General features: G+C 33.2%; 2 protein-coding genes across 2 annotated transcripts in view; one reads left to right on the forward strand and one right to left on the reverse strand.

Moving 5' to 3' along the window:
• The window catches only part of LOTGIDRAFT_193923 (hypothetical protein), a 7,868-nt gene extending 1,373 nt beyond the window's left edge, over positions 1–6,495 (reverse strand). Inside the window, exons 1-9 of the mRNA XM_009063115.1 lie at positions 6,352–6,495; positions 3,500–3,680; positions 3,020–3,226; positions 2,689–2,796; positions 2,278–2,421; positions 1,913–2,086; positions 881–973; positions 457–582; positions 124–207 (exon numbers count right to left, since the gene is read on the reverse strand). Coding sequence (XP_009061363.1) covers positions 124–207; positions 457–582; positions 881–973; positions 1,913–2,086; positions 2,278–2,421; positions 2,689–2,796; positions 3,020–3,226; positions 3,500–3,680; positions 6,352–6,395 — 1,161 coding nt within the window. The 5' untranslated portion in view covers positions 6,396–6,495. The remainder of the gene's footprint in view (positions 1–123; positions 208–456; positions 583–880; positions 974–1,912; positions 2,087–2,277; positions 2,422–2,688; positions 2,797–3,019; positions 3,227–3,499; positions 3,681–6,351) is intronic.
• A 5,687-nt stretch (positions 6,496–12,182) lies between these two features.
• LOTGIDRAFT_126809 (hypothetical protein) lies at positions 12,183–13,066 on the forward strand (the record flags this gene model as incomplete). The annotated part of the gene is made up of 3 exons (XM_009063116.1): positions 12,183–12,262; positions 12,547–12,647; positions 12,936–13,066. Coding segments are annotated over 3 exons (312 nt in total), but the record flags the coding sequence as incomplete, so codon positions are not given.
• Positions 13,067–23,326: the final 10,260 nt, after the last annotated feature.

Raw genomic sequence — 23,326 nt, forward strand, 5'->3', positions numbered from 1 at the left:
CTTAAAGAATTGTGACGTGTAGAGTGTTATCAAGCAATTGTGGACGGACGGACCGACTGACGGACACGGCAATATACGCCCCACCTTTCACGTGGGCGTATAAAAAAACATTTTAATACTTACAGTTGAAGCCAACATGCTACCTCCAAACCATACAGCATATCTCTGCATATGATGTGATATAACTTGAACATCTATTGGTTTAGGCTAATGAAAACAATAAATACAGATTAGGTTATATATCTCGTATTGTAATGTTACCTACCATGCCTGATTATCGTATGTAAGTAAAATTGCTTGACTCAATGAAAGTCATTGTCCAATATATAATCTCCATAAAGCTGTTGGGCCCTTTGTCCTAGAATGGCATCAATGAATATTCCTGATTAAGCTGTAGGCTAAAGTTCTCTTTTTTTAAGCTTTGAATCTTAGCTACTTAAATAAACTTGATATTACCTTGATTCTACCCCCACTGATTTCTTCACTGATTTTTAATCTACCATCTACAATACGTTTTATATCTCGCTGCATTTTTCTACCAAAATCTCGAAACATTGTAGATCCGCCAGATAATACTACATTCTGTCAAATTAGAAATACAATAGATTCACACCCATATCAAGCCAGCTACACACCCTCTGAATAATCATTAACTTTATTATCAGAAGTTTCCCTACGATTATGCATCATGTGACATAAAACTCAGGATTAAAAGAACTGGAAAAAGTGGGTACTTTGAAAAAAAAAACTTAACCATTAGTCCTGAAGTAGTCAATGAGAGGCTCAAGTGTGAAGTTGACTGAGATTTTTGAATGTATATGACAAGAAATTATCATATGTACACAAGTCATCATTAGAATGGCTATTAACTGTCTCTTACCTTATATAAACCTCTTCTAACATCTATAGGACAGTTCTGTATAACATCATCTACTACTTCTGATATAGGTGTAGTAAAGTCAGGATTACAAAACTACAATACAAAATAGCTTGCCAGGCAAGGTAATATACGCCCACTGGCAGCTTTGATTTTGAATAAAAATATTTAGCAGTACAGTAACAATCACCAGTATGAAATATCCAACATTCTGTCATACACTTCTTTTGAACTGAATAATATTGAGTATGAGTTATTGCCCTGGTTCTTGAAAACGTGTTCAATTTTTAGCTCATGCAAACTCTAGAAGGCAAATATTCAATCTTCAGCGCAGGACTGAATAACATAACCACTTTTTTGTCAAATTCCAGCAAGAATCATGCTTTAAAGTGTTTTAGAGCTCAAAATTGAACGCGTTTTCAAAAGCAAGGGCAATAACTCATACTAAATATTTTTCTGATTTTCAATAGGGTTCATCCTTGGGCAATTACGAACACTCATGCCAATTTTCGTTAAAATCTGTCAAGAATTGTCCCTTCTAGAGTGTTTACAAGCTAAAAATAGAACGCGTTTTCAAGAACAAGGGCAATAACTTATACTAAATATTTTTCGATTCTTCTGATTTTCAATAGGGTTCATCCTTGGGTGATTACGAACACTCATACCAAGTTTTGTCAAAATCTGTCAAGAATTGTGTCTTGTAGAGTGTCTACGAGCAATTGTGGACGGGTGGACGGACGGACGGACCGACCGACAGACATGGGTGATGGCAATATTCATGGAATTCATGATGCACTCAGCTGATAGATTTTTCCGCCCCTGAATTACTTCAGAATGTCAACACAGCAAATAACTTGGTTTATTTTTTTTAGTTCTTGTGAGGAAACATACCAGTGGTAAACAGTTATGTATTATCTATTAACAAGATCCATAGTCATATCGCAGTTGAATAAGAATGAAGAAATATTCAATAAATTTCCATTTTTAACTGCCGAAAAACCCGCAAAGCTTTTTAGTAGAATACTTATCACTTACCTCTGGATGGAAAAAGATTTCAGGGCCTAAAAATCTCTCATATCCTACATCCACTGAAAATAATTGTTTAGTTATGGCATTTTTGTTTTCATACTTTTTAATCCATTTACCTGGGTCTTGATCATATTTAGTGAATTCTTTTGCTATATCAGGACAAACATAAGAAAATTTTTCCTACAAAAGAAAAGATATTCTGAACAATAGTGTATAACATTGAAAATCCCATTCATTCAAATAAAGAATACTTTTTAAGACACTTGTATTCCTGTATCAGAAGCTGACCAAACCATTTGCGCCATTTCTATTTTCAGACAATAGACATAATACTCGTTACATTCAAAAAACACAATATTCCAATTTCCTACCTTAATTGCTTTAGCCGTTTCTAAAGATTGTTCAGGGGGAATTCCCACCTCTCGTTCTCGTAGTAACTGTTGTATAAAGTAGGTGATATCTCTACCAGCAATAGGAATGTGTTTTATACAACTACCAATGACATACCCTTCAGCCTGTAAATAACATAAATAGAGGATAAAAACTAACATCAGAATGCTGTTCTGTTCACAGCAATCACAGAACATCTGGTTTGCAATTGTGACAAAGAGAAAGTGGTAACCAAATTTAGTCTCATTAGTGAACAATCTTCTTACACATCTTGTGCTCCATGACTCTTCTATCCATTATTAAATGTTTCTTTGTGTTAGTCCAGCGTGAGGAGTTCTGAAACTAGTTTAGAGTATTAGTCAATATAATAATAATATCATTCTTCTACTTACAACAGGAATAACGTGGGTAACACCATCTCCAGAATCAATAACTGTACCAGTTAGAGTTCTTTCCCCTGCTTGTCGAGCTGTCCATGATGCTGCTAATGCTAATACAGCCTGAAAAATTTCAATTATATGTCATACATTCAACTGCTATAGCCCAGAAAAGATCAATTAAAACATCATGCATAAGGGAAACATTAAGACTAACTAAAGGATATCAATGCCTGCATCTTGGTTCACTGACAGGTTGGAAATCATCAACACCTGAATCAAACCTTGGACATCAAGAGTAAGTTTGTCTAAACTAGAGAGGTAACAGAATTTCCATATAACTCACCTGTACAGCAATGTATAAACCTGGAACATTGAATGATTCAAACATGATTTCGGCTGTATATTCTCTATTTTCTGGTGTATTTAATGGAGGTTCTGTCAGTAAAAAATAATGATCTTCTGGTTCTGAGCGTAAATACTTAAAAATACATTGTTCGTAAAATCTTTCCATCAAATCCCAATCTTCTATTATACCATGTCTAATAGGCCACTGAAAAATACCCAACAAATATTATACAGCTAACAATAAAACAGTAATATGTAACTGCATACTGTTCATTAATATACTACTAATTCAAAAATCAAATGAAAATCATCACAGTCCAATAGGAAGATCAGCATCAAGGGTTTGTAAAGAAACTTTATCAGATAATACTAGATTAAAGAGTTGTATCATGGTAGGTGAAATAACAATTAAAAATTAATTGTCATTCTTGATAGTTTTCTATTCAAGATACAGTATGATGTGAAATTGAGTACAAACCTTAACAGCATAAGAAGGTGTATTTAAAGCTTCATCACCAATATAGAAATCTAAGTCTTCTACACCTTTTCCTAATCTTCTAATAGCTTGATCACCAACCCCAGCTGTCTCTTTTATACCTATAGCTGATGGTATAATAAACTGTGGTTCTGTATTACCTGCATATCCCATCTTAGTATACCTGTAAGATTCAAACAGTAGGTTCTGAAGGTAAAAAATATTAATGAGATTGTATAGAGTTTTAATAATAATAATTAACCCTTTTTTTTTTTTTTACATGAGTCAGAATTAGGCCCAATACACAAGGACGTGGTCCTTTCTAACATTCAGCCCACAGGGATAATATAATGAATGGATGAAAAAAAGAAATTTCTAAATTGAGTGTATTGAAGGCGCTGATAGTATCCATTTGCTCCATTCCGATTTTCAGTCAGACACTGAATCTGCTTAATCATCTAATTAATAACAATCTACAATTGTGTTCTAAGAAAATGCATTTTATCTATTTAAACCTTATAATTTGCAGCAAATTTCTCTGTTACTGAGTTTATTTAGTTTCCTGCCAAATGATTTATCACAACTTTAAGTTACAGAGGCTATATTTTTCTTGGAAGCCAAATTTATTCCATTTATTACAATTCATGTAGTAGAAAATGACCTTCAGAACTTTTTTTTGAAATCATTTATTTCTTTGTTAAATCCTAACATTAATAGAGACTCTATGTTGCTATAATATAAAGATAGGAAATTTAAAACTTTCTACTCTCAAATCTTAACTTCCTATATGCCATGACCTATTTCACTGAAACAAGACTTGACTTGCTTTCTATTAAAATCATGCATGTGTTTTTATTCAATATATCATGCATTCTCCTATCATGGCATTTCTCCATTTTCACATAATATCTTAACAAAGGCATGAATAACATACAAAATGTTGAGAGTTTATAAAAGTGAAACATATTGAAATAATTTAACATATAATCTACTTCCTATATCTTACTACTTATACAATTTAACTACCAGTTTTCAGGCCTTGAGCAATTATAGAGGTGATGATTAAACCATTAGTCATATCTTAACTACTCTTGTTTTCATTTACAATATCATAGAGTGAAATCTCCACTTGGCACTTACTTTATCATAAGCAACAGGGATATATTTAATTATGAGTTTTTAATTCACTAATCACTTGTAAATTATTTACTTGATAACATAGACAAAACCACAAAAAATTACACTTAAAAACAAAGAAACATAACAAAATTTTGCATCAAAAACCCACATTTTCATGCCTACAACTGTGTAGATGTAAAATACACTTATTAAAATTCTGAGCTCTTGTCAATCAGAATGAATAGAATGTTGATATCTAACTAGCTGTAAACCAAGCTGATCGGTTTTGAAATTAAAAAAATTTGGTTAATAATTCTATTCATGGAAAGCCTTATATATAGAAATGAAATTAAAATCAATAAACTTAAGGAAGAATATAATAACAAATAAAAGCCCCCAGAATATGGATGGGTAGGGTATTCATGAATAAAAAGATAGCTTGCCAGGCAAGGTAAAATACGCCCACTGACAGCTTTGTTTGAAAATGAACATTGAAGAACAAGGGCAATAACTCATATCAAATAATTTTCGATATTTTGGATTTTCAATAAGGTTCATCCTTGGGTGATAATACACAATTTCACAAAGTTTCATCAAAATCCATCAAGAATTGTGGCCTGTAGAGTGTTAACGAGCTAAAAATTGCACGCGTTTTGAAGAACAATGGCAATAACTCATATTAAATATTTTTTGATATTTTTTATTTCCAATTGGGTTCATCCTTGGGTGATAATAAACAACTTCACAAAGTTTGGTCAAAATCCAGCCAGAATTGTGGCATGTAGAGTGTTTACAAGCTAAAAATTGAACGCGTTTTGAAGAACAAGGGCAATAACTCTATAACTTTATTTTTCGATTTTTCTGATTTTCAATAGGGTTCATCCTTGGGTGATTATAAACAATTTCAGTAAGTTTCATCAAAATCCGTCAAGAATTGTGCCTTCTAGAGAGTTTACAAGCAAATTGTGGACCGACGGACGGACATGGGTGACAATAAAAATTACATTCTTGTCAAATGTCATCAAACATATATTCTGATTGACATCAAAAACTGTTAGTCAATACTACATTTGATCCTTTAAACAATCTTGAAATGTCTGTGAAATATAGAAGGCACAAAGCAAGCAGGAAATCATCCAGATAAAGATTCTATAAAAATCAAGGTAAATATGTGTATTGAAATCATCTTCTGTGAATAAAAACAAATTTGAAGAACTTCTAATAGCATTAGTTTGAATCATTTCTAGATTTATTTGGCTTTCTTCAAGTAACCAATATATTTGTGCAGCTCTGCTACTATAACTGTTGCGTTTTTCTCATGAATGGCAAAGTCTATGAAATTTTATTAAAGGGATTTAAAGAGGACCAGTTGAACTTGCTCTTATATGACTAAGATGATGTGCAAGTCTATTCTTTCATTTTAAGCCTAATCGACTAGTACAGTAGAGTAGGCCAACCCAAAGTAAAAAATTCCCATTTCTTCCTGTTCTCCATCTACTATTAAGGAAGTGATAACAGATAACAAGAAATGTTGATTGGCATAAGCAATATCTAAGAATTATGGATTCACATTTCGTCTCAAGTACATGCATATTCGATTTCATCTTCGTCCTAAATGAATGATAAGACAGTCAAACAGTCAAAAGGAACACACCCCTCTTTTAGCCATGACCAGGTAGTGCTGTCATACTTCAAAGAATGCATTAAAACTCCGCATTATTCCAAAAGTTACATACCCTGTTCCCGTGTCAATGACACAGGCTGGTAGGCGATTGGCCATGTTGTTGATTTACTTCAATCCGATCTCTAAATATCTGTAAAACTCCAGTAAACTTCAATTCAATAAATTTCTTAAACCGGCCAGTCACCCGGAAAGAAAATGGCCGAGATGTGAAGTTGCCTCGTTCTCAAAGGTGTGTGTTCAACTTCCCGTCAAATAATATCTGTCATGATATGAATAACCATTTGATTCTGATATATTTCTATATTTCCCACTGATTTATGTGAAAGTAGAAACACGGGTATTATTTCTTATAAATCTTGGACGGGCAATACACCTACAATATTTTATCATTGGGATTGAGGTAAATGAGTCACAGAGATACAAGGGGGGTAACAATGAATAAGTTTTCATCAGACTACAGTAAACTATTTCATAATTGTTTGCATTTACATCGCGTTTTCACACAGGTTGTGTAGACATGCGTCCCGTATTACAATCGTCGATGCTATAAGCATATGTTTGACCCTTTTTCAATTATCCCAACAATTAACATCATGGCGAAGAGCCACAATAACAGATTTATAGTATGCTATTTAAGCTGGACTATACAATTTTTCAGGCTATTTTTGGGAGGAGTGGGGTGCGGTGGGGTTGGCTGGTTGGCCTATTTATTCCCCACTCCCCATTGTGCGGATGATGTGAAGAATTTTGACTCCACGTTCTAAGGTCTTATTTTTTTTTGTCGAGAGCTAGGTCATGTTACCACTATCAATATTGAAGATTGCGGTATTTTGAGGTCTGAATTGGTAGCTACTTGATTGCCGGATTTCCGTTCATGCAAGTCATTCTAAATCTAATACATAGGCCTAGTCATAGAAAACTTCGCTCATAACATAAATCGCATAGGCTACTTTGTGACGATAAGGCCTTATTATAGTTCATAGGCTTTTCATTAAAACTTTGCTGATAACATAAATTTTTCGCATAGGAGATACGACCACCATAGTGAAAATCAGGCCTAATTATAGGCTTTTTTTATATATAAAAAAAAACAACTTTGCTCATAATATATATATTATATAGGCTAACCTACTTTATCGACCGCTCTTGTGAAGGTGGGGGAAACCGCGGTGGCTCAGTGAGTTAGACGCTTGCTCGCTAACCTGAAGGTCCAGGCATAGGTCGAGATAATACCTTCGGATTTTTCAACCCGGTTTCCCCCTGTCAGTGATGCGGGTAAGAGGGGCTGACATGGAAAAAGCGTCTAGTCGTTCGGATGGGACAATAAACCGAGGCCCCGTGTGCTACAAGCTGTGCACGTTAAAGATCCCTCGGCAGTTGGAAATCGATTAAGAGCAGACTAATGTCCTGGCAAAATTTCCCTCATGGCACCCTGCATGGCGTTGCCCGTCTTCATCAGCCCACAAGGTGCAGAAGAGTAGGACGTAAAACTCCATTCATTTCATTTTTGTGAAGATGAAGATATTTCATAAAGAATTTGCTCATAACATAAATCCCAAAGTTACTTAAGGCTATCGACTAATAAATTCAATCCTTTCTTTTTCAATCAGAACTCCTGATGATGGTCAGCATGTGACAGTTTCGGGTTCGTTTCTAAAATGTGGAGAAATGACAGGAACATATTCTAAAATATCCAAGTTGAATGAATAAAAATACTTTAAGGCATGTTCAGTGTTCGTTTTGGAGATGTGCGTAAATAGGACGGTCAAAACATTCAAAATAGACCAAACCAATCAACCTAGCTGCGTCCTTCAACTATTCCCTTGAAAAAGTTCATCATCTTTACTAAAAAGCTGCACTGGCTGCCACTTACTTCATAAATGGTGGTTCATATGCAAATATTTCATGCGGAAACAAAGGCATGTCGATATTATAAGGAATTCATTTTTGAAATGGACAAAATCAAATAATAAAACACTCTAAAAACCAACAAAAACACATTATCAGTTGAAACTGCAATGACGTACAATAGCAATAAAATCACGTACACTTGAAGGAAATATGTCTTTTCTACAATTTGCTATAACGCCCCTAACCATTCATTGTAGTAATTAAAGCCTCGCCTTCAACCAACTGTGTCCGGTCAATGTGACTATAAAATCCGCCCGGTATACTGCGCCTGCCCAAGTATAACATAGCCTTGGTTGTCCAGCCTGTGATGGTAAATATATCGATATTAGACTACTTGACAAACTCGACTATATAACTATATTGACCTTCTAACACGACCCCACCCATAAGTTTTCTTGCAAATTATAACCAAAAAAGAGCACACTGGTATATATGTCGGTTTAAGTTACTTTTTGAACACGTAGCCCAAAATGTTAGGGTAAATCTACCAATACACCGCCAATGTTTGCATTTATATCAGAATTTCTAGCCCCAGACAGCATAACATCTACTACATGCTATCTCACTTCACAGATTGATTGGCTTAGCTCCGTCCCCTTAATCCACCCCGTTTCAAGATTCACCCTCCCAACTTCAGGCATTCAATCTAAAGTATTGTGACATTGTTCTTATCATAGGCACTTCAAAGGTTCATAATCAGTGAAAAGATTAGATCAGCAATTTAAAATTTATTATGAATTTTTACACAAATTTTCTGGTTACTTGTATATATTCCGCCAAATAGCGCGTGCCTAAGATCTCTACCTCAGTTCACCTGTCAATCAATGATTTTTTACTCTCTTTTGTTAATCGCCACGTCCGCATAGGAAATAGTCCTTAATAATGAAACCTTTGGTCGACAATTTCTAGGAGTTAAGATACCAAACATGCATTATGAAAATATATTTAAAAATTCTAAAATTGTTTCTTTGTTCAATTTGGAACATCTATATATTGTAGCTAAAAAATATGGTAACGCCCACGCACGCACTATTTCCCGAAAGGACGAGAGGAGTTCACTTCTCATTGTGTTTTCACGGCCCACTTTGTCTTCCTGGACAGTGTTCCGTTATGTTGTGAATTTATCTCAAAATTAATTGAAATCAATCATTAAAATAAAAATGGCTTCCAGACAGAAGTCAAAGGGAGACTATGTAACACCGACAAATTCAACACAGGTGAGTATTAGTCTACATATCCGCATTTAATGACGATATTTGCTTTGTTATTGATTCGGCGGCCATTTTTACTAACACCCATTTTTTGACTCCTCCTTTCAGGACTCTCAAGCCTCACCCTTGGCTCTGTTAGCGGCCACATGCAGCAAGATTGGAGCCCCTCCCGATGACGCATTGAATCAAAATGGGGGTACGCCTGTTAGATTAGTTGGGGCGGGACAAACAAATAGTGGAGATATAGTGGCACCATCCTGGGTTCAGCTACCAACTGGTGCTATTGTCGATGCCAATTCTGGGAAACAGACCACAACTAACAACAGTGTTTGTAACATAGCTCAACAAGTAGATTTAGCAGGGCAGCAGTTACTTCCCCAGCAGAATCAGATTGTTGCATCTGCTGGACCCAATGGAAGCATCACCTACAATGTAGTTCCTGCAGCCCCACAGTATCAAACTATCCAAGTGGATGGACAAGAAGCCATTATTATTCCATCCGGAAGTAATGCAACTCAGCAAACCGCAGCTGGTGGTCAAACTATTATTCAGCAAGGTGGAAATATTGGTCCTGCCATGATTACTCCTACTGGCCAGATAATTCGAGCTCAGTTACCACAACAGATGCCAAATGTGGGTTACCTTGGTGGAAATATGTTAAATCTGGGTGGAAATGTTGTAAATCTTAGTGGAATGCAAACTATCAGAACTGCAGGTGGACTGATGCAAGTTCAGTTACCCCAAATACAACAACAAACACCAAATTTCATACAAATACCTGTATCAGTAAATGGTCAAACAGCCATGCAAACTATTCAGTTACCAATGCAGACATTCCCTACAGCTATCCATTCACCGCAAGTCCAAAATGCAACGAGCATGTCCAGTATTGGCACAGGAAACATGACAACATTGGCCAATTATTCAGTTGCTCAGTCGCAGAATCAGACACAAACAGTTACTGTAGCTCAGCCACAAATAGCTACGTCACAGATGAATCAAAATACTGGCACATATGTCAACACATCAACCCAACAACAAGAAGTGCTAACAGAAATAAAATCTGTTCCAATGAGCACCCCTGAAATGAAAACCGAATCCAAATGTCCTACACCTCAGTTACAGCCAACAGCAAATAGTTCACCATCTGTCACTCCAAATACTGTACAGACTTCACAAATACCACAACAAAATCAAGTGATTATTCAGAATACATCCAATGGAAATAATGGTAATTATGCAACATTACAAAACATATCCCTTCCAAATGGTGGAACCATGCCTGCATTAGTGCCAGTTTCAATGTTTAACAATGCAGGTGCTCAAGTTCTTCTACCAAATGGTGCAAATGGAACGAATCAATTTAGCACAGCCGTGAGTCAAAATACCATTAGTGTACCATCATACCCTCATCCAGTAACTACTACAGTAACATCATCATCTCAAGCATCAACACCAACCAATGTACAGAGTTTAACTAGTGGTCAACAAAACTCCAACCTCTTAACAAACATTATAACTCCACAGCAGTTAATGCAGGCTGGATTTAGTGCTCAGAATATTGCCAATCTTCAAGGACAGGTTATCTCCCCTAACTGGATACAAGCTCCAACAACTTTAAATATTCCAAATGTGCGAGGTCAGAATCTTCAAACTATACAAGTCCAAAATTTACAAGGACTTCAAAATCTACAAGGTTTTCAACAGGTTCAGAATCTGCAAAATGTGCAGACAATCCAAGCTGTTACCCCACAAGGTCAGATCATCAATACTAACGCTACAGGTATTCAAAATTCTGGTGCTGGTACTATATCTATCACTCCACAAGGTACCATTACTGGTAGAAACGTCAACACTAGTGGTAGCATACAGCAGCAACAGATAATGTCACCCCAGATTCAGAACGTACAAACTATTAGTGGACAGCAGATCACCAATAATCCTCAAACACAGCAAGCTACCATTATTGGAGGTAAGTTGTTCTCTATTCATCTGAAATTGTTTGAAAGTAAGCAAAGGTGATGATTTTAAATTAAATTTAGCTAATTACTACTACTACTACTGTTCTTACCTTTTTAAGTTTTGAGAGCAAACAAGGAATCTAATTATAGCTTTTTAATCCAGTTTGAGTTTCCTTGATTCCCAAGCACTAAAACACTGTGTGTGTGTCTTTTCAACTAAAATCATACTAATGACTAACTAATTTTCACATAATTAATAGACTTATCTATTGCTCTGTGACCTAAGCCAGTGCTTCATTACACCCTAACACTATGCTCAGTACATTAACTTATTCATCTATGTCATCCATTCAAATGACATATTTTGTAATCTGTAATTGTTTGTCGTAACTATGTGTGAAACGTGATGAATTGTATTTCTGTTGCAGTTGGAGGTCAGTTTCAAACAGTACCATTACAACAAGATCCTAATGATCCTACAAAATGGCAAATGATCACTCCCCAGCAGCAACCAGGTACACAAACTACTACTGCTACTAGTCCTAATAATAATAATACTGGATCTACAGAAACAGTTGTCCCTGGTCGTAGATTGAGACGAGTAGCTTGTACATGTCCAAATTGTCAAAATGACACAAGGTAGGTAAAACTGTGGTGGGTGTTGTTCAAGGACATGTTGCCTATTTGAGACATTGGTTGTGAACAAAGCATAACATTTAGAACAGTGATGATGGCAGTGTCAAACATTTTCATATCTTTTATTATATTGTAGAAGCAGTACAGGAACACCAGGAGAATATAAAAGAAAGCAACATATTTGTCATATGCCTGGTTGTAATAAGGTCTATGGTAAAACATCACATTTACGAGCACATTTAAGGTATGTGTTCTGTGTTTATTTTTATCAATTTGACCTGAAATGCCACTCTGTATGTTTTCCCTAATATGATCATTGCAAATTTCCATCTTTTATTATAAATTACTGTCTTCCATTCATTCTGGTATTTGTTTGGGATAGTACTTTCAGTGGGTGGTGACATGTTGTTTGAAATGTGAAATATAATAGAGCAGGTTGTATTGGTATTTTAATATGGAGCAGTTGGAAATCAAAATGTTATGGTCTAATATAAAGATAAAAATGTTTTTTTTTTTTACCTATTTTAGATGGCACACAGGAGAAAGACCATTTGTTTGTAACTGGTTATTTTGTGGCAAAAGATTTACCAGATCTGATGAATTACAGAGACATAAAAGGACGCATACAGGTACATGATTATGGCCAATAATACACATTTAAAAATGATTATTGAGATATTCAGAGCTTTTGCGAACACAACTGATATGTTACTAGTAAATTATGTGTGTTTCAGACACATCATTTAACAGAATTTAAAAAAGTCTTGTTGAAATAAACATAACTTGCTGCAAGAGATAAATTCTTTCTAATTTAAACAAAAAAAACAACTCTCCAGATTCTTTATTAGACTGCATACACCAGTCTTGGCTGTGCAAAGCTCCAAAATAACAGCTTGTGATTTATGTCATATTTGCAGGAGAAAAACGATTTGAATGTCCTCAATGTTCGAAAAGATTTATGAGAAGTGATCACTTATCAAAACATATTAAAACTCATCAGAATAAAAGACCTGGAGCAAATCAATCAGAGGCAGAAGAAAGTAAGTGAAAGTCTTTCTTTCAATGAATATATTGCTGCACAGATCAATATATATTCGATAACTCATGAGTAAGATATCAAAGAATTAAGAATGCCTCAGGTAGTTACATGTTCTTTTAGAGTTAAATAATTAAGACAATATATTTATACTTAAACCCTTTGAATATTGAGTCTAAATGAAACATAAAAGTTATTATATAACTTAGAGGTTATAATGTTAACATTGAAAGAGTTAAAGAAATCATATTCTGGTGTATGCAACTCACTAACAAAACTCAGTGAAATGTAGCCTTATGTGTTTAACTCACATTATTCTCAATCATTATTAATGTTTTGCATTTGTAGTCACTCAAGAAGAAGAAGCTGAAGAGGAAGATGTCCATAATGAAAGTAGTGATGGTAACATGGTGATGGTCACTCTTGCTGAAGGAGATAGTGATGACACTCCAGGAATGAAAATATCTTTAGATGAAATGACACAGCAACTTCAAGAACCAACTTAAAAGACTGTTGGAATCACTGCAGGTTTTTTCAACAGTGATATTATTTCTGAATGAAACAACACTAATTTCTGTGTATAAAATAGAGTGCAAAATGTGCCGTTACGTCGGCGGATTTTCAAAAATGAATGAGTGGCATTTCGCATCATCATCTGAAAGATACAGTGAGGTAATAATCTGATTAAAAACTTTGATGTATTTTTAAAAAAAATACTGAATGTGAAATATATATTTTTATATTTAAATATGTAGCATTTAAGAAGTGCATTCCAAATATATTGCTACATGTATAATCTTGTTGCCATATCTTGCAAACCCTTTTATATTTTTAACAAGTAATCCTGTATCTTTTATTACCTTACACATGAATATTCAATATAGTTTACTTTGAGTTATTTATTTTGCATTTAATGTATTCTAAAGTATCTTACTGTCTTGAAAAATGGTTTATTCAGTTCAAAAGTTAACCTTAACTTTGCAGTGTGATGTTTTATTATGTTGTATAAATTGTATGTTATTTTGAATCTCAGTAAGACATGTTCATTATTTATACATCATGTATTGTAAAAGAAATCTCATTTATATTTTGCAGTGTTTTTTACCCCTGTTAATTACTAAGTTTGTAACAGCTAGTTTGTAACTGATTTCAGCATCAGAAGACAGCAAGGTTATTAAGGTTATTGTAATAACCGGATATGTTCAGACAGATCTAAAACTTAGAGGATTGTTATAAACAATAAAAGGCAAACATAGGTTAAAAATATTTGATTTGAAGAGCTAAAATGTCCCTCAAAAACAATCATAGTCACCAGACTGATAAGTGCTTGAAAGCGGTTTAGGTAAATTAATTTTGTGAATTATTGAAATGAAATAATTTATTTTTCGTATGATTACAGTGATTGTATATTATGTATATAGTACAGCTGACTACTCAAGGAAACTTTCCCTGTTATATTATACACAGAAAATAGATATCTATAGGAATAATGGACAGTTTAGATTGGCACAGTTTTTCATTACAGTAAAATTAGGGAATAAGTTTTTTATATATAAAAAGTTTTATTCCCAATATTAGAAAATGGACAGCTTAGATTGCCACAATTTTTCATTAAAGAAAAATAAGGGAATATGTTTTTATATATAAAATTTGTTATCCCTAATTTGTGTATATTTTTATGTATATTTTTTTAATTTATGGCTACAATGAAGCTTCCTATAAAAGGTATTGTTAAGTTTTTGTGCAATATTTGTTAAAAAATATGAATAAATTGTATTTCTCTAAAAAAGAGAAATGAATAAAGAAAACAATGGGGTTCTTGGATATATAAAAGTAAAATACATCGTCAATACACACAGGCGCTAATTTAGAGTTGACTTAGCTTACAAAGCACGTTTAATTCTAATTACAAGGTTATCATTCTAATTTTGAAAAGGGAATTGGATAGCTTTAACAATCTGAAATACAGATCGAGATGTTTTGGTGCTGTTAGTTACTTCGATCCACAACTTGGGGAAAATACTGTAAATTTGATTGGGACATTTAATTGGTTACATATTTTGTGACCTAGAACTACTGATGCAAAATAATTTCCTCAGATTATTTTTGATGCAGTTAGAATCAGAGTTTGATTGTTTGTGATGAGATTATTTTTATTACCAATGATGTATATACAATACAGATCAACATGCATGTATCCTGACCCCTTTTAACCGGTGTCCGAAATCTGTAACACTATATAGTGGATAGAATTTCACGTGACAATGACTCAATACTATATCCGGGTATTTCGTACCATTTGTCCATCTAAATTGTGAGAAATTAAAAAGCTTGAGGTAGAACCTTCTCATTTAAACTGTTTTAAAGGGATGATAGAAGAGAAGATTAGTGGAGTTAAATAGTAACGATATCAAGGAAATTACAGAAAAACTATGATCTGAAACTGTAAACGGTTTGTGTCCTACGGGATATATGACAAAATCCCGAAAAAGTGGATTGCGTACCCGAAAAAATTCTACCAATGACCAATACCATTATTACAACGAAAGACCATTGTCCCTCCAGATATAGGCTAAATCAAAGCAAACTTACGGCATTGATTACAGTTTTAAGAGGTGACGCTATTTTGGTAAAATGTTTACTGCCTCTTTGTATGGAAAAAAGTGGACATTTTTCAAAATCAATCTTCGTGGACTGACCATGTGTCAAAACTGTATCCGTGAGAATCCGTCTATAATCCAATAAATCCACAAAACTAAGGAATAATTCATTAAACAAAGTTATTTTCAATAATTATTTAGTTTAATGGATATATTGTGTTACACTGTGATTCTATTCTTAAGTCATTGTACCTGGTAAGACCAAATGATGAATATAAGCATTAGTTGTCCAAGTTTGAGACTATAAATTTTATTCTTAGCTTCATTTTTTATTTCAGCAGAAAATGCACAATACATCTAAAAACGGAATACCTTTCATTGTATTGCATTCAAAATGCAATGGAGCTGATAATAAACTATTTTGAAATGAACTCATAAGACTTAGAACATCATAACACATACAAATCCAAAACCTCCCTTTAAAACATCTCAAAGGACGAAATAGTTGAGCTCTATTTAATACGAGTAGCCTAGTCATGCGTGGTCATAGATATATATATATCTACCATTGATTGTAGCGACCCTTTTCACAGTGTCCTACTTCACTGGATACGTTACTATTAAGGTGCATAGCCATTAATGTCTTAACAATTTCATGCTTGAAATCAAATGGAAAGGAGGTAACATACGCTAAACATCCTATATTGTGTTGAATACCATTATGGATTAATAAGTGATACGTATATAATCGAGTCTTCAGGTAAAATTATATTTCACATTTGCCCTTTTTCCAAATCAGAATAATAACATACTTATTTGAATTCAATATTAAATGTTTTAGTATAATTTTACAGCGCCTATTAATACACTGTCTCTTCACAGGCCAGTAGCCAGACTGGATTGTTCAGAGGGTCAAGTAATATATCCAGAGGGACAATGGTGTCTTGTTGTAATGGAATTGGTCGATTGTCAGAATTTATCAAGGGGGTGGGGAGAGTGTGTATATTTAAAACAAACAAATTACAAAATCTATATCCCATGGCTTATATTTCAATTCTCTTGAATATGGTTTAAGACTAGAAAAGAAATTGGTTGTAAGAAACTGTTTAGATATTGAATTATTCAACCTAATTCACAGATGATGCTCTTTTGTCTGATTTACAATTGTTTTCTTAAGCCAATATGAAAGAGACCAGATATTCATTACATGTTAAAGGGGCATTCCGCTTTTTGTACTTTTTTTTTGCTCAAATTTGTGCCAATTTTCACCAAAATCTAGAAAAATGTGTCCCTTAACGTAACTGAAAATTTTATCTAAAAGAAATCCAGCCGTTAACTTTTTAACGCCAAAACTATTTTAAAAAGATTATGTAAGTTTACGTAGTTCGTTATGCTTTTTGGAAGCTTTTAGAAAACTACTGAACGGAGCAAGTTGTGCCGCTGCAATAAAACTTGGTATACATTAAATTCAACCTGAATACTAACGGAAATGATTCTTTCCAGATCACTTGACGCTGATTGGGTGATTCAAGATCTTGAAAAGGAGAACCAGGAACTTCGTGCCAGGGACCAACACGGCAGTGGATGCACTCATTCAGTGTCAATTGATTTTAAAAGAAGCAATGCCGTTAGTGTATCAGATAATGTTGAATTTAATGTATACCAAGTTTTATTGCCTCGTAGCTACTGTATTCAAAGTAATGTACAGACTTCATAAGTTGGTTGAAGTTTTTCTGAAATTACAGGAACCCCCTTGAATGAGCTATTAAACCTATTTCCAATCCGTTGTATCTGATTGTGATAGTTAGAATATTCATTTTGAATTTTCAAATCTAACTGATTGCTTGTTTAATCACAGGGCAGCAAGAATCAATCGAGATATATCATTGGACATAACCTCTATAGACTACCTTATGAAACCACACGCATACGATTTGCCTATATTAATGAACTTTCTAAATTTGATCTAATTACATTCATTGATCCACAATAATGCTCGAACGATGATCTGTTAACGTCGCCAATATTCCACAAGTCATCCTTTCGATATTTTTCGCTCGACCTCGACATTGTGACAATGTATCGAACTGCCAACGCTTGGCTAGATGTCGGTCAATCAGAGTGTAAGAAAGTTTAAAAACGATTTTTATCTTCCTTGTTCAATTTTGTATTACTTTCCTAAATCTGTTTCGGGGATTTTGATATCAAAAATTTGTATTATTCAAAATTTCAATCAGACATATGTGGTTCCAAAAAGGTAATTTTGTTGAAACTCTGAATTTAACTTATAATGGCAAAATTTTGGAGGTGTGAATTCTTTTAATTATTTAGGGGTTGAGTTAAGTATGAATGGTAAATTCATGAAAGCCCAAAAATCTATAGCTATTTAAGGCTCTAAATGTGTATATTAATTATTCAATATTTTTGTTAGTGTTCTTGTAAATATCTATGAGAAATTGAAACTTTTTGATGCTTATGTTGGATCTGTGCTTTTCTATGCTTGCCCAATCTGGGAATTCCACAAAGCAATTGAAGTTGAAAAGGTTCATTTGAAATTTGGAAAACGCATCTTGGGTGTGAAGTGTTCGACGCCAACTCCGACCATTTTTGGTGAGCTGGGACGCTTACCCCTTAGAGTCAAAAGACAGGAACTTATTGTTAAATATTGGTTCAATATATTATTAAACATTGATAGTCTGTTACATTTAATGTATATATCTATTAGGAATTCATATGACTATAGTAGAGGTGATAGTTGATGTCATCAGTTAAAAAGATTGCTGGACTCGCTTGGTTTATCTGTACTTTGGGATTATCAGGACTGTATAAAATCCAAACACATATTTAATATCATTAAACTTAGATTGCATGATCAATACCTACGGTTTTGGAGTAGTTTAAAGAATGAATCCAGTAAGCTTTATTATTATAATATATTTACTTTGGATTTCAAAATTCAACCTTATTTAGAATTTGTTATTAGCAGAAAATATGTAATAGCCTTTTTTTAGAACTAGTTCTCACTGTTTGAAAATTAAACGGGTAGATATATAAAGTCAGATAGAAATTCACGCTTATTTAATGCATGTAATTTAAATGTTATTGAGGATGAACTACATTTTTTGTTTACTTGCCCATTATACAGTGATCTAAGATCACGATATTTACCAAGATATTATTACCCTTCTCTCAATAAATTTACAGCTATTTTATCGTCAAACTCAAACTTTAATTTTAAAATCATTAGCTAAATTCGTTTTCTTTGCATTTAAAAAACGTAATGAGCATATTATCATTTTAGTCTTCCTATATCTGATTAATTTTATTTTTGTATATTTGTTTGCAATTGTATATATATGTACTTATATTGTATTTATATGCTTTGTGAGCTATACGGCTAATGCCTTAATTGCTCGGTAATAAACTTGATTGATTGATTGATTTGTTCCTGTAATCCACTAAAATTAAGTGTTTGATAACGTCACTAATCGCACAAGGATTATCTGTTAGAGCATTATTGTGATTAGCGACGTCATTGAATTGCAGGAACCACAGACGTCTGATTGAAAAGTGGAATGGCGCAAATTTATTCGATCAATGTCGTCAATACACATAAATTTTATTTAGAAAACTTTTTTACAATCTCTTTTACTTGAATTTTATCCCCAATTCCTTTTATGTATATGTAGTACGTTTGAGTGGCCTAGGTCAATGGATTTTGTAACCAATTAAAGTTGTAAGGATTACCTAATAATTCTATAAATGTGTAAAGGACACTCGTAAAAGTAGCGAATGTTAACTTGTCATCTACCAACCCACCAACCATAGTAAAAGTAGCACTGTTTTTACATCTGAAGAATCTGTTATTGAAGAAATACTTGAAGACGTCACTATGGAAAATATCATTTGGCTTAAAACGTATTTTATATTTAGATTTAACAAAATTTTACGTTCAAGTGCTAGTCAGTCTTTTAAAGACATAAAGAGTGCGGATAAATTGTAAATCAAAATTTTGATAATGTTTACCAGGATATTTGTACAGCGATGAGTACACTTCAAATACAAACTCTTTAAAGTTGATAAAAGGATACATTCCCAACTATACAGGTCGTTAAAACACAATGCTTTATAAGATAATAGTATGTTGACAGAAACGTGTACTGCAGAATGATGTTTTTAAAAGCGAATTGAAAATATGATAATTATATTATCATACACGTAACTATTTCTTTTTCAAAATCATAACGTAAACTTTATTATTTTCGAAACATAATATATAGCCTAACTACAACAAATTTAGGAGTAGTGTATCCATACATATTTTAAAACAAAATGGAATTGGAGCCACTTAAAACGCAAACCGTATGAGATCGTAAAGACCGTTTTCACTGGAAGGTTATCTGAACCCTTGATACTTGCTATAGGCTACTTTATATAATATTTTAATGTCATTTACGTAAATCAGTTCAAAAAACCTGCATTTATTTGCTAAGAAAAAGTTAATATCAATTTTTTCTTCACTTTCTGGACGTTACTATAATTCTGAGGATCGGGGATTATTGATATAACTGTTTTGGAACCCCCATTGTTTTGATAATTACATGTTTTGTTTAAATGTTTTGTTTATTTAAGTTAAATATGTTATTATTTTTATGTATGTATTCATGATTGATACGTCATTCAAATAAATGTCCTTTATCAATCAGAATACAGATTTGTTACTACACGTAGAAGGTTGGTAGAGCCCCGACAGCCGGTAGACACAAAACTGTTTTTGTTTTAGATTTGCATAAACCCTAAGAGCTGAATTTAGAATGGGCCAAACAACTCGTTTTATGTATCCGAATTATTTAAATTATCTATTTCAGATACAACATGAACTATTACCTTCTCAATTGTTTTTTATTTTGTGTGGTGTTTCGATTGAGTGCGCAAGCTGTCAGCGATCATAGTAAGTTGTTTTCCCCGCATCATAAAAACAAAATTTTACATGAAAAGATTACACTTATACGAAAAGTCTGAATTAAGTCTGCAATATGTGATCTGTTTGATTTTGTCATTTTGTCATCCGTTTGTACTTTCGCGCAAGGCAATCCACTTTCTTCAAGATTACTTAGATGTGTATTCTGATTGTACTATAATTATAAGAATGCCTTTCAATCGTTCATATTGTTGAAGGTTGTGGGTGTATATTGCTATGTCTAACGCTTATAATTTCTATTATACACTGTACCACCTTAAATTATAAATCTTATATCAGAGGATAGCGATGTTGGATGTGATTATGGATGGAGATACAATCGAAAAAATAATGGTTTATGTGTATTAGCTGGTACTGCAGCAACCTGGCCAGAGGCAAGTCAGTTCTGCCGTAAACACCGGGCAAAAATTATGACACAACAAGAACTAAATATATACCAAGATTTCCTTGTTAGCTATGGTAGGTCTCTATTTTAGTCCAATATTGTAAGATATTATCAACGTACAATCAAAGCTTTTCAATTTTTATATCACGATTCAGAGAGCCTGACAATCAGATATACTGGTAAGTTTTGAGAAATTGTTTTTGTAGAGCAGCGAGGTTGGACCGGAGAATTAGTGAAATATGGTAGATTGGCGAGGAACGAAGATAAAACTTTAGTTGCTGTCAGGAAATTGTAAGTATTAAAGAGTGTGTGATAAATTTCATTCAAAATATATTATATTAAATATTTATGCTATAAAAAGGAGATAAAATATTGTAAAAGTGTTAATCACACGATAAAACTGAATTGCGTTGTTAATTTTGGAATAAAAATCAGATATCGGTTTGGTATATCTGCAGCTGTATGTTTAATCTTAGTTTCTAACTGTGGTCGTATGTTGATAACAAACCATGGATTATTAGCCAATCAACTAATGACAACGCGAAATTTTAAAAACTATAACAGACATGTATCATCAGTAAATCATACATGTATATTGTTATATTTCAGTGATTTCAGTGCTAAAAATAACAGTGATACAGGCTGTAGTAGTTATTTCTTTGGTATTTTAAACTCACCCACAGAAAGCCCATTTCAGGAGGAAGGTCCTGATAGGAACAGTCTTTACCTACAGTCTTTATTAATTAACTGTACTGATCAAAAACTGCCTTTTATGTGTACCAAAACCCCGAAATATGAAACTATTAAATTGTCAAAAGGTATTTATTGATTTTTTTTATTCATTTGTTTGCTTCATTATTGTTTTCTTGTTTCTTAATTTCATGTCTCATTTCTTAATTTCATTTCTTATTTCTTTATTTCATATTTCCTTATTTTTCTTTCCATTTCATATTTTCTTATTTTTCATTCCATTTCATATTTCTTCTTTCTTCATTTCATATTTCTTCTTTTTCCATTTCACCATTTACTTCTTTATTTAACTTTTTACTCCTTTATTTCACTTATTACTCCTTTTAAATTTATTTCACTTATTACTCCTTTTAAATTTATTTCACTTTTTACTCCTTTTAAATTTATTTCACTTTTTACTTTCTTGATCATTCATCAATGTTAATATTACCGTCGTTTGATATATATTAGAAGTAAAGGAAGAGGTTGCTAGTTTTAAGGAATGTATTTACATTAAAATGTTTTGAAATTGGTTCTTTCCACAAAGTAATTATTAGTTAATAGTATTAAGAGTGAAGAAGTTCCTAAAACCTATGTAAATCCCTGGCCAAGGTCATCAATAAAGAGATCTGCTAGATGAAATATGGGGTGGAGTTAACAGAATTAGTATTTAGTTTAACCTAAAAACCACATCGACAATCTACACAATAATTTCATAACACCAGCGGCTACATTTATTTGATCATTCTCCATTTTCAGCTTCGATTTGTCCGAACGGATGGCTGGGAAACGAGTCATTCAGTACTTGTTATAAGCTTTTTCATGAAGTATACATGGACTATTGGGCAGCAAAGTTATCATGTGAGACACAGGGCAGTAGTCTGATGAAAATACATACTGATGAACATCTAGAAAAAGCTTTTCAAATAGTAACTTCGCCTCATAACAGTGAGTAACTTTTTTCCATACGATTATCATATCTGACTATTTTACACCAAGAAATAACTGACAGAAAATAAAGGTTATTTGTTAATCGACATTATATTATAGAATATAAATGGCAGGATACTGCTGCAAATTGCCAGACTATTAAAATAATACTTATTCACAGTTCCTATCTAAGTCATGTTCCTTTAGAAACGGTAGTATATTATCCGTTAGATCTAAGTAAACATCAATTCAAATCAAACACATATACTCAATTACCAATTACCAATGCCTATACACAAAGTTATAAAGGTATTGTTAGTTGTTTAATTATATTATATTATTTAATAATTTTTATTATCTTTTTTTAATCCTGTAGGGTTTTCACAGAATGATGGACTTGGTAGAATAAATCTGTGGATCGATGGCAGAGACGAATCTTGCTATTCTTATTTTCCGGAATTTAATCGTACGTTAAAATGGAATTGTAAGAGTGGTCTCCCATATATATGTTCTAAACCAGTGGCTTTTAACAGTAAGTAAAATAATCTCAAGAACAAATTACAACTGCCATCAACGAAATTTGAAAGAGGAAACAATATACCTGATTGCCACCATAATTTCATTTAAAAGAATACTACCTCTTAGAA

Source organism: Lottia gigantea (genome assembly GCF_000327385.1).
Source record: "Lottia gigantea unplaced genomic scaffold LOTGIsca_55, whole genome shotgun sequence".
In the NCBI taxonomy this organism is placed as follows: domain Eukaryota; kingdom Metazoa; phylum Mollusca; class Gastropoda; family Lottiidae; genus Lottia; species Lottia gigantea.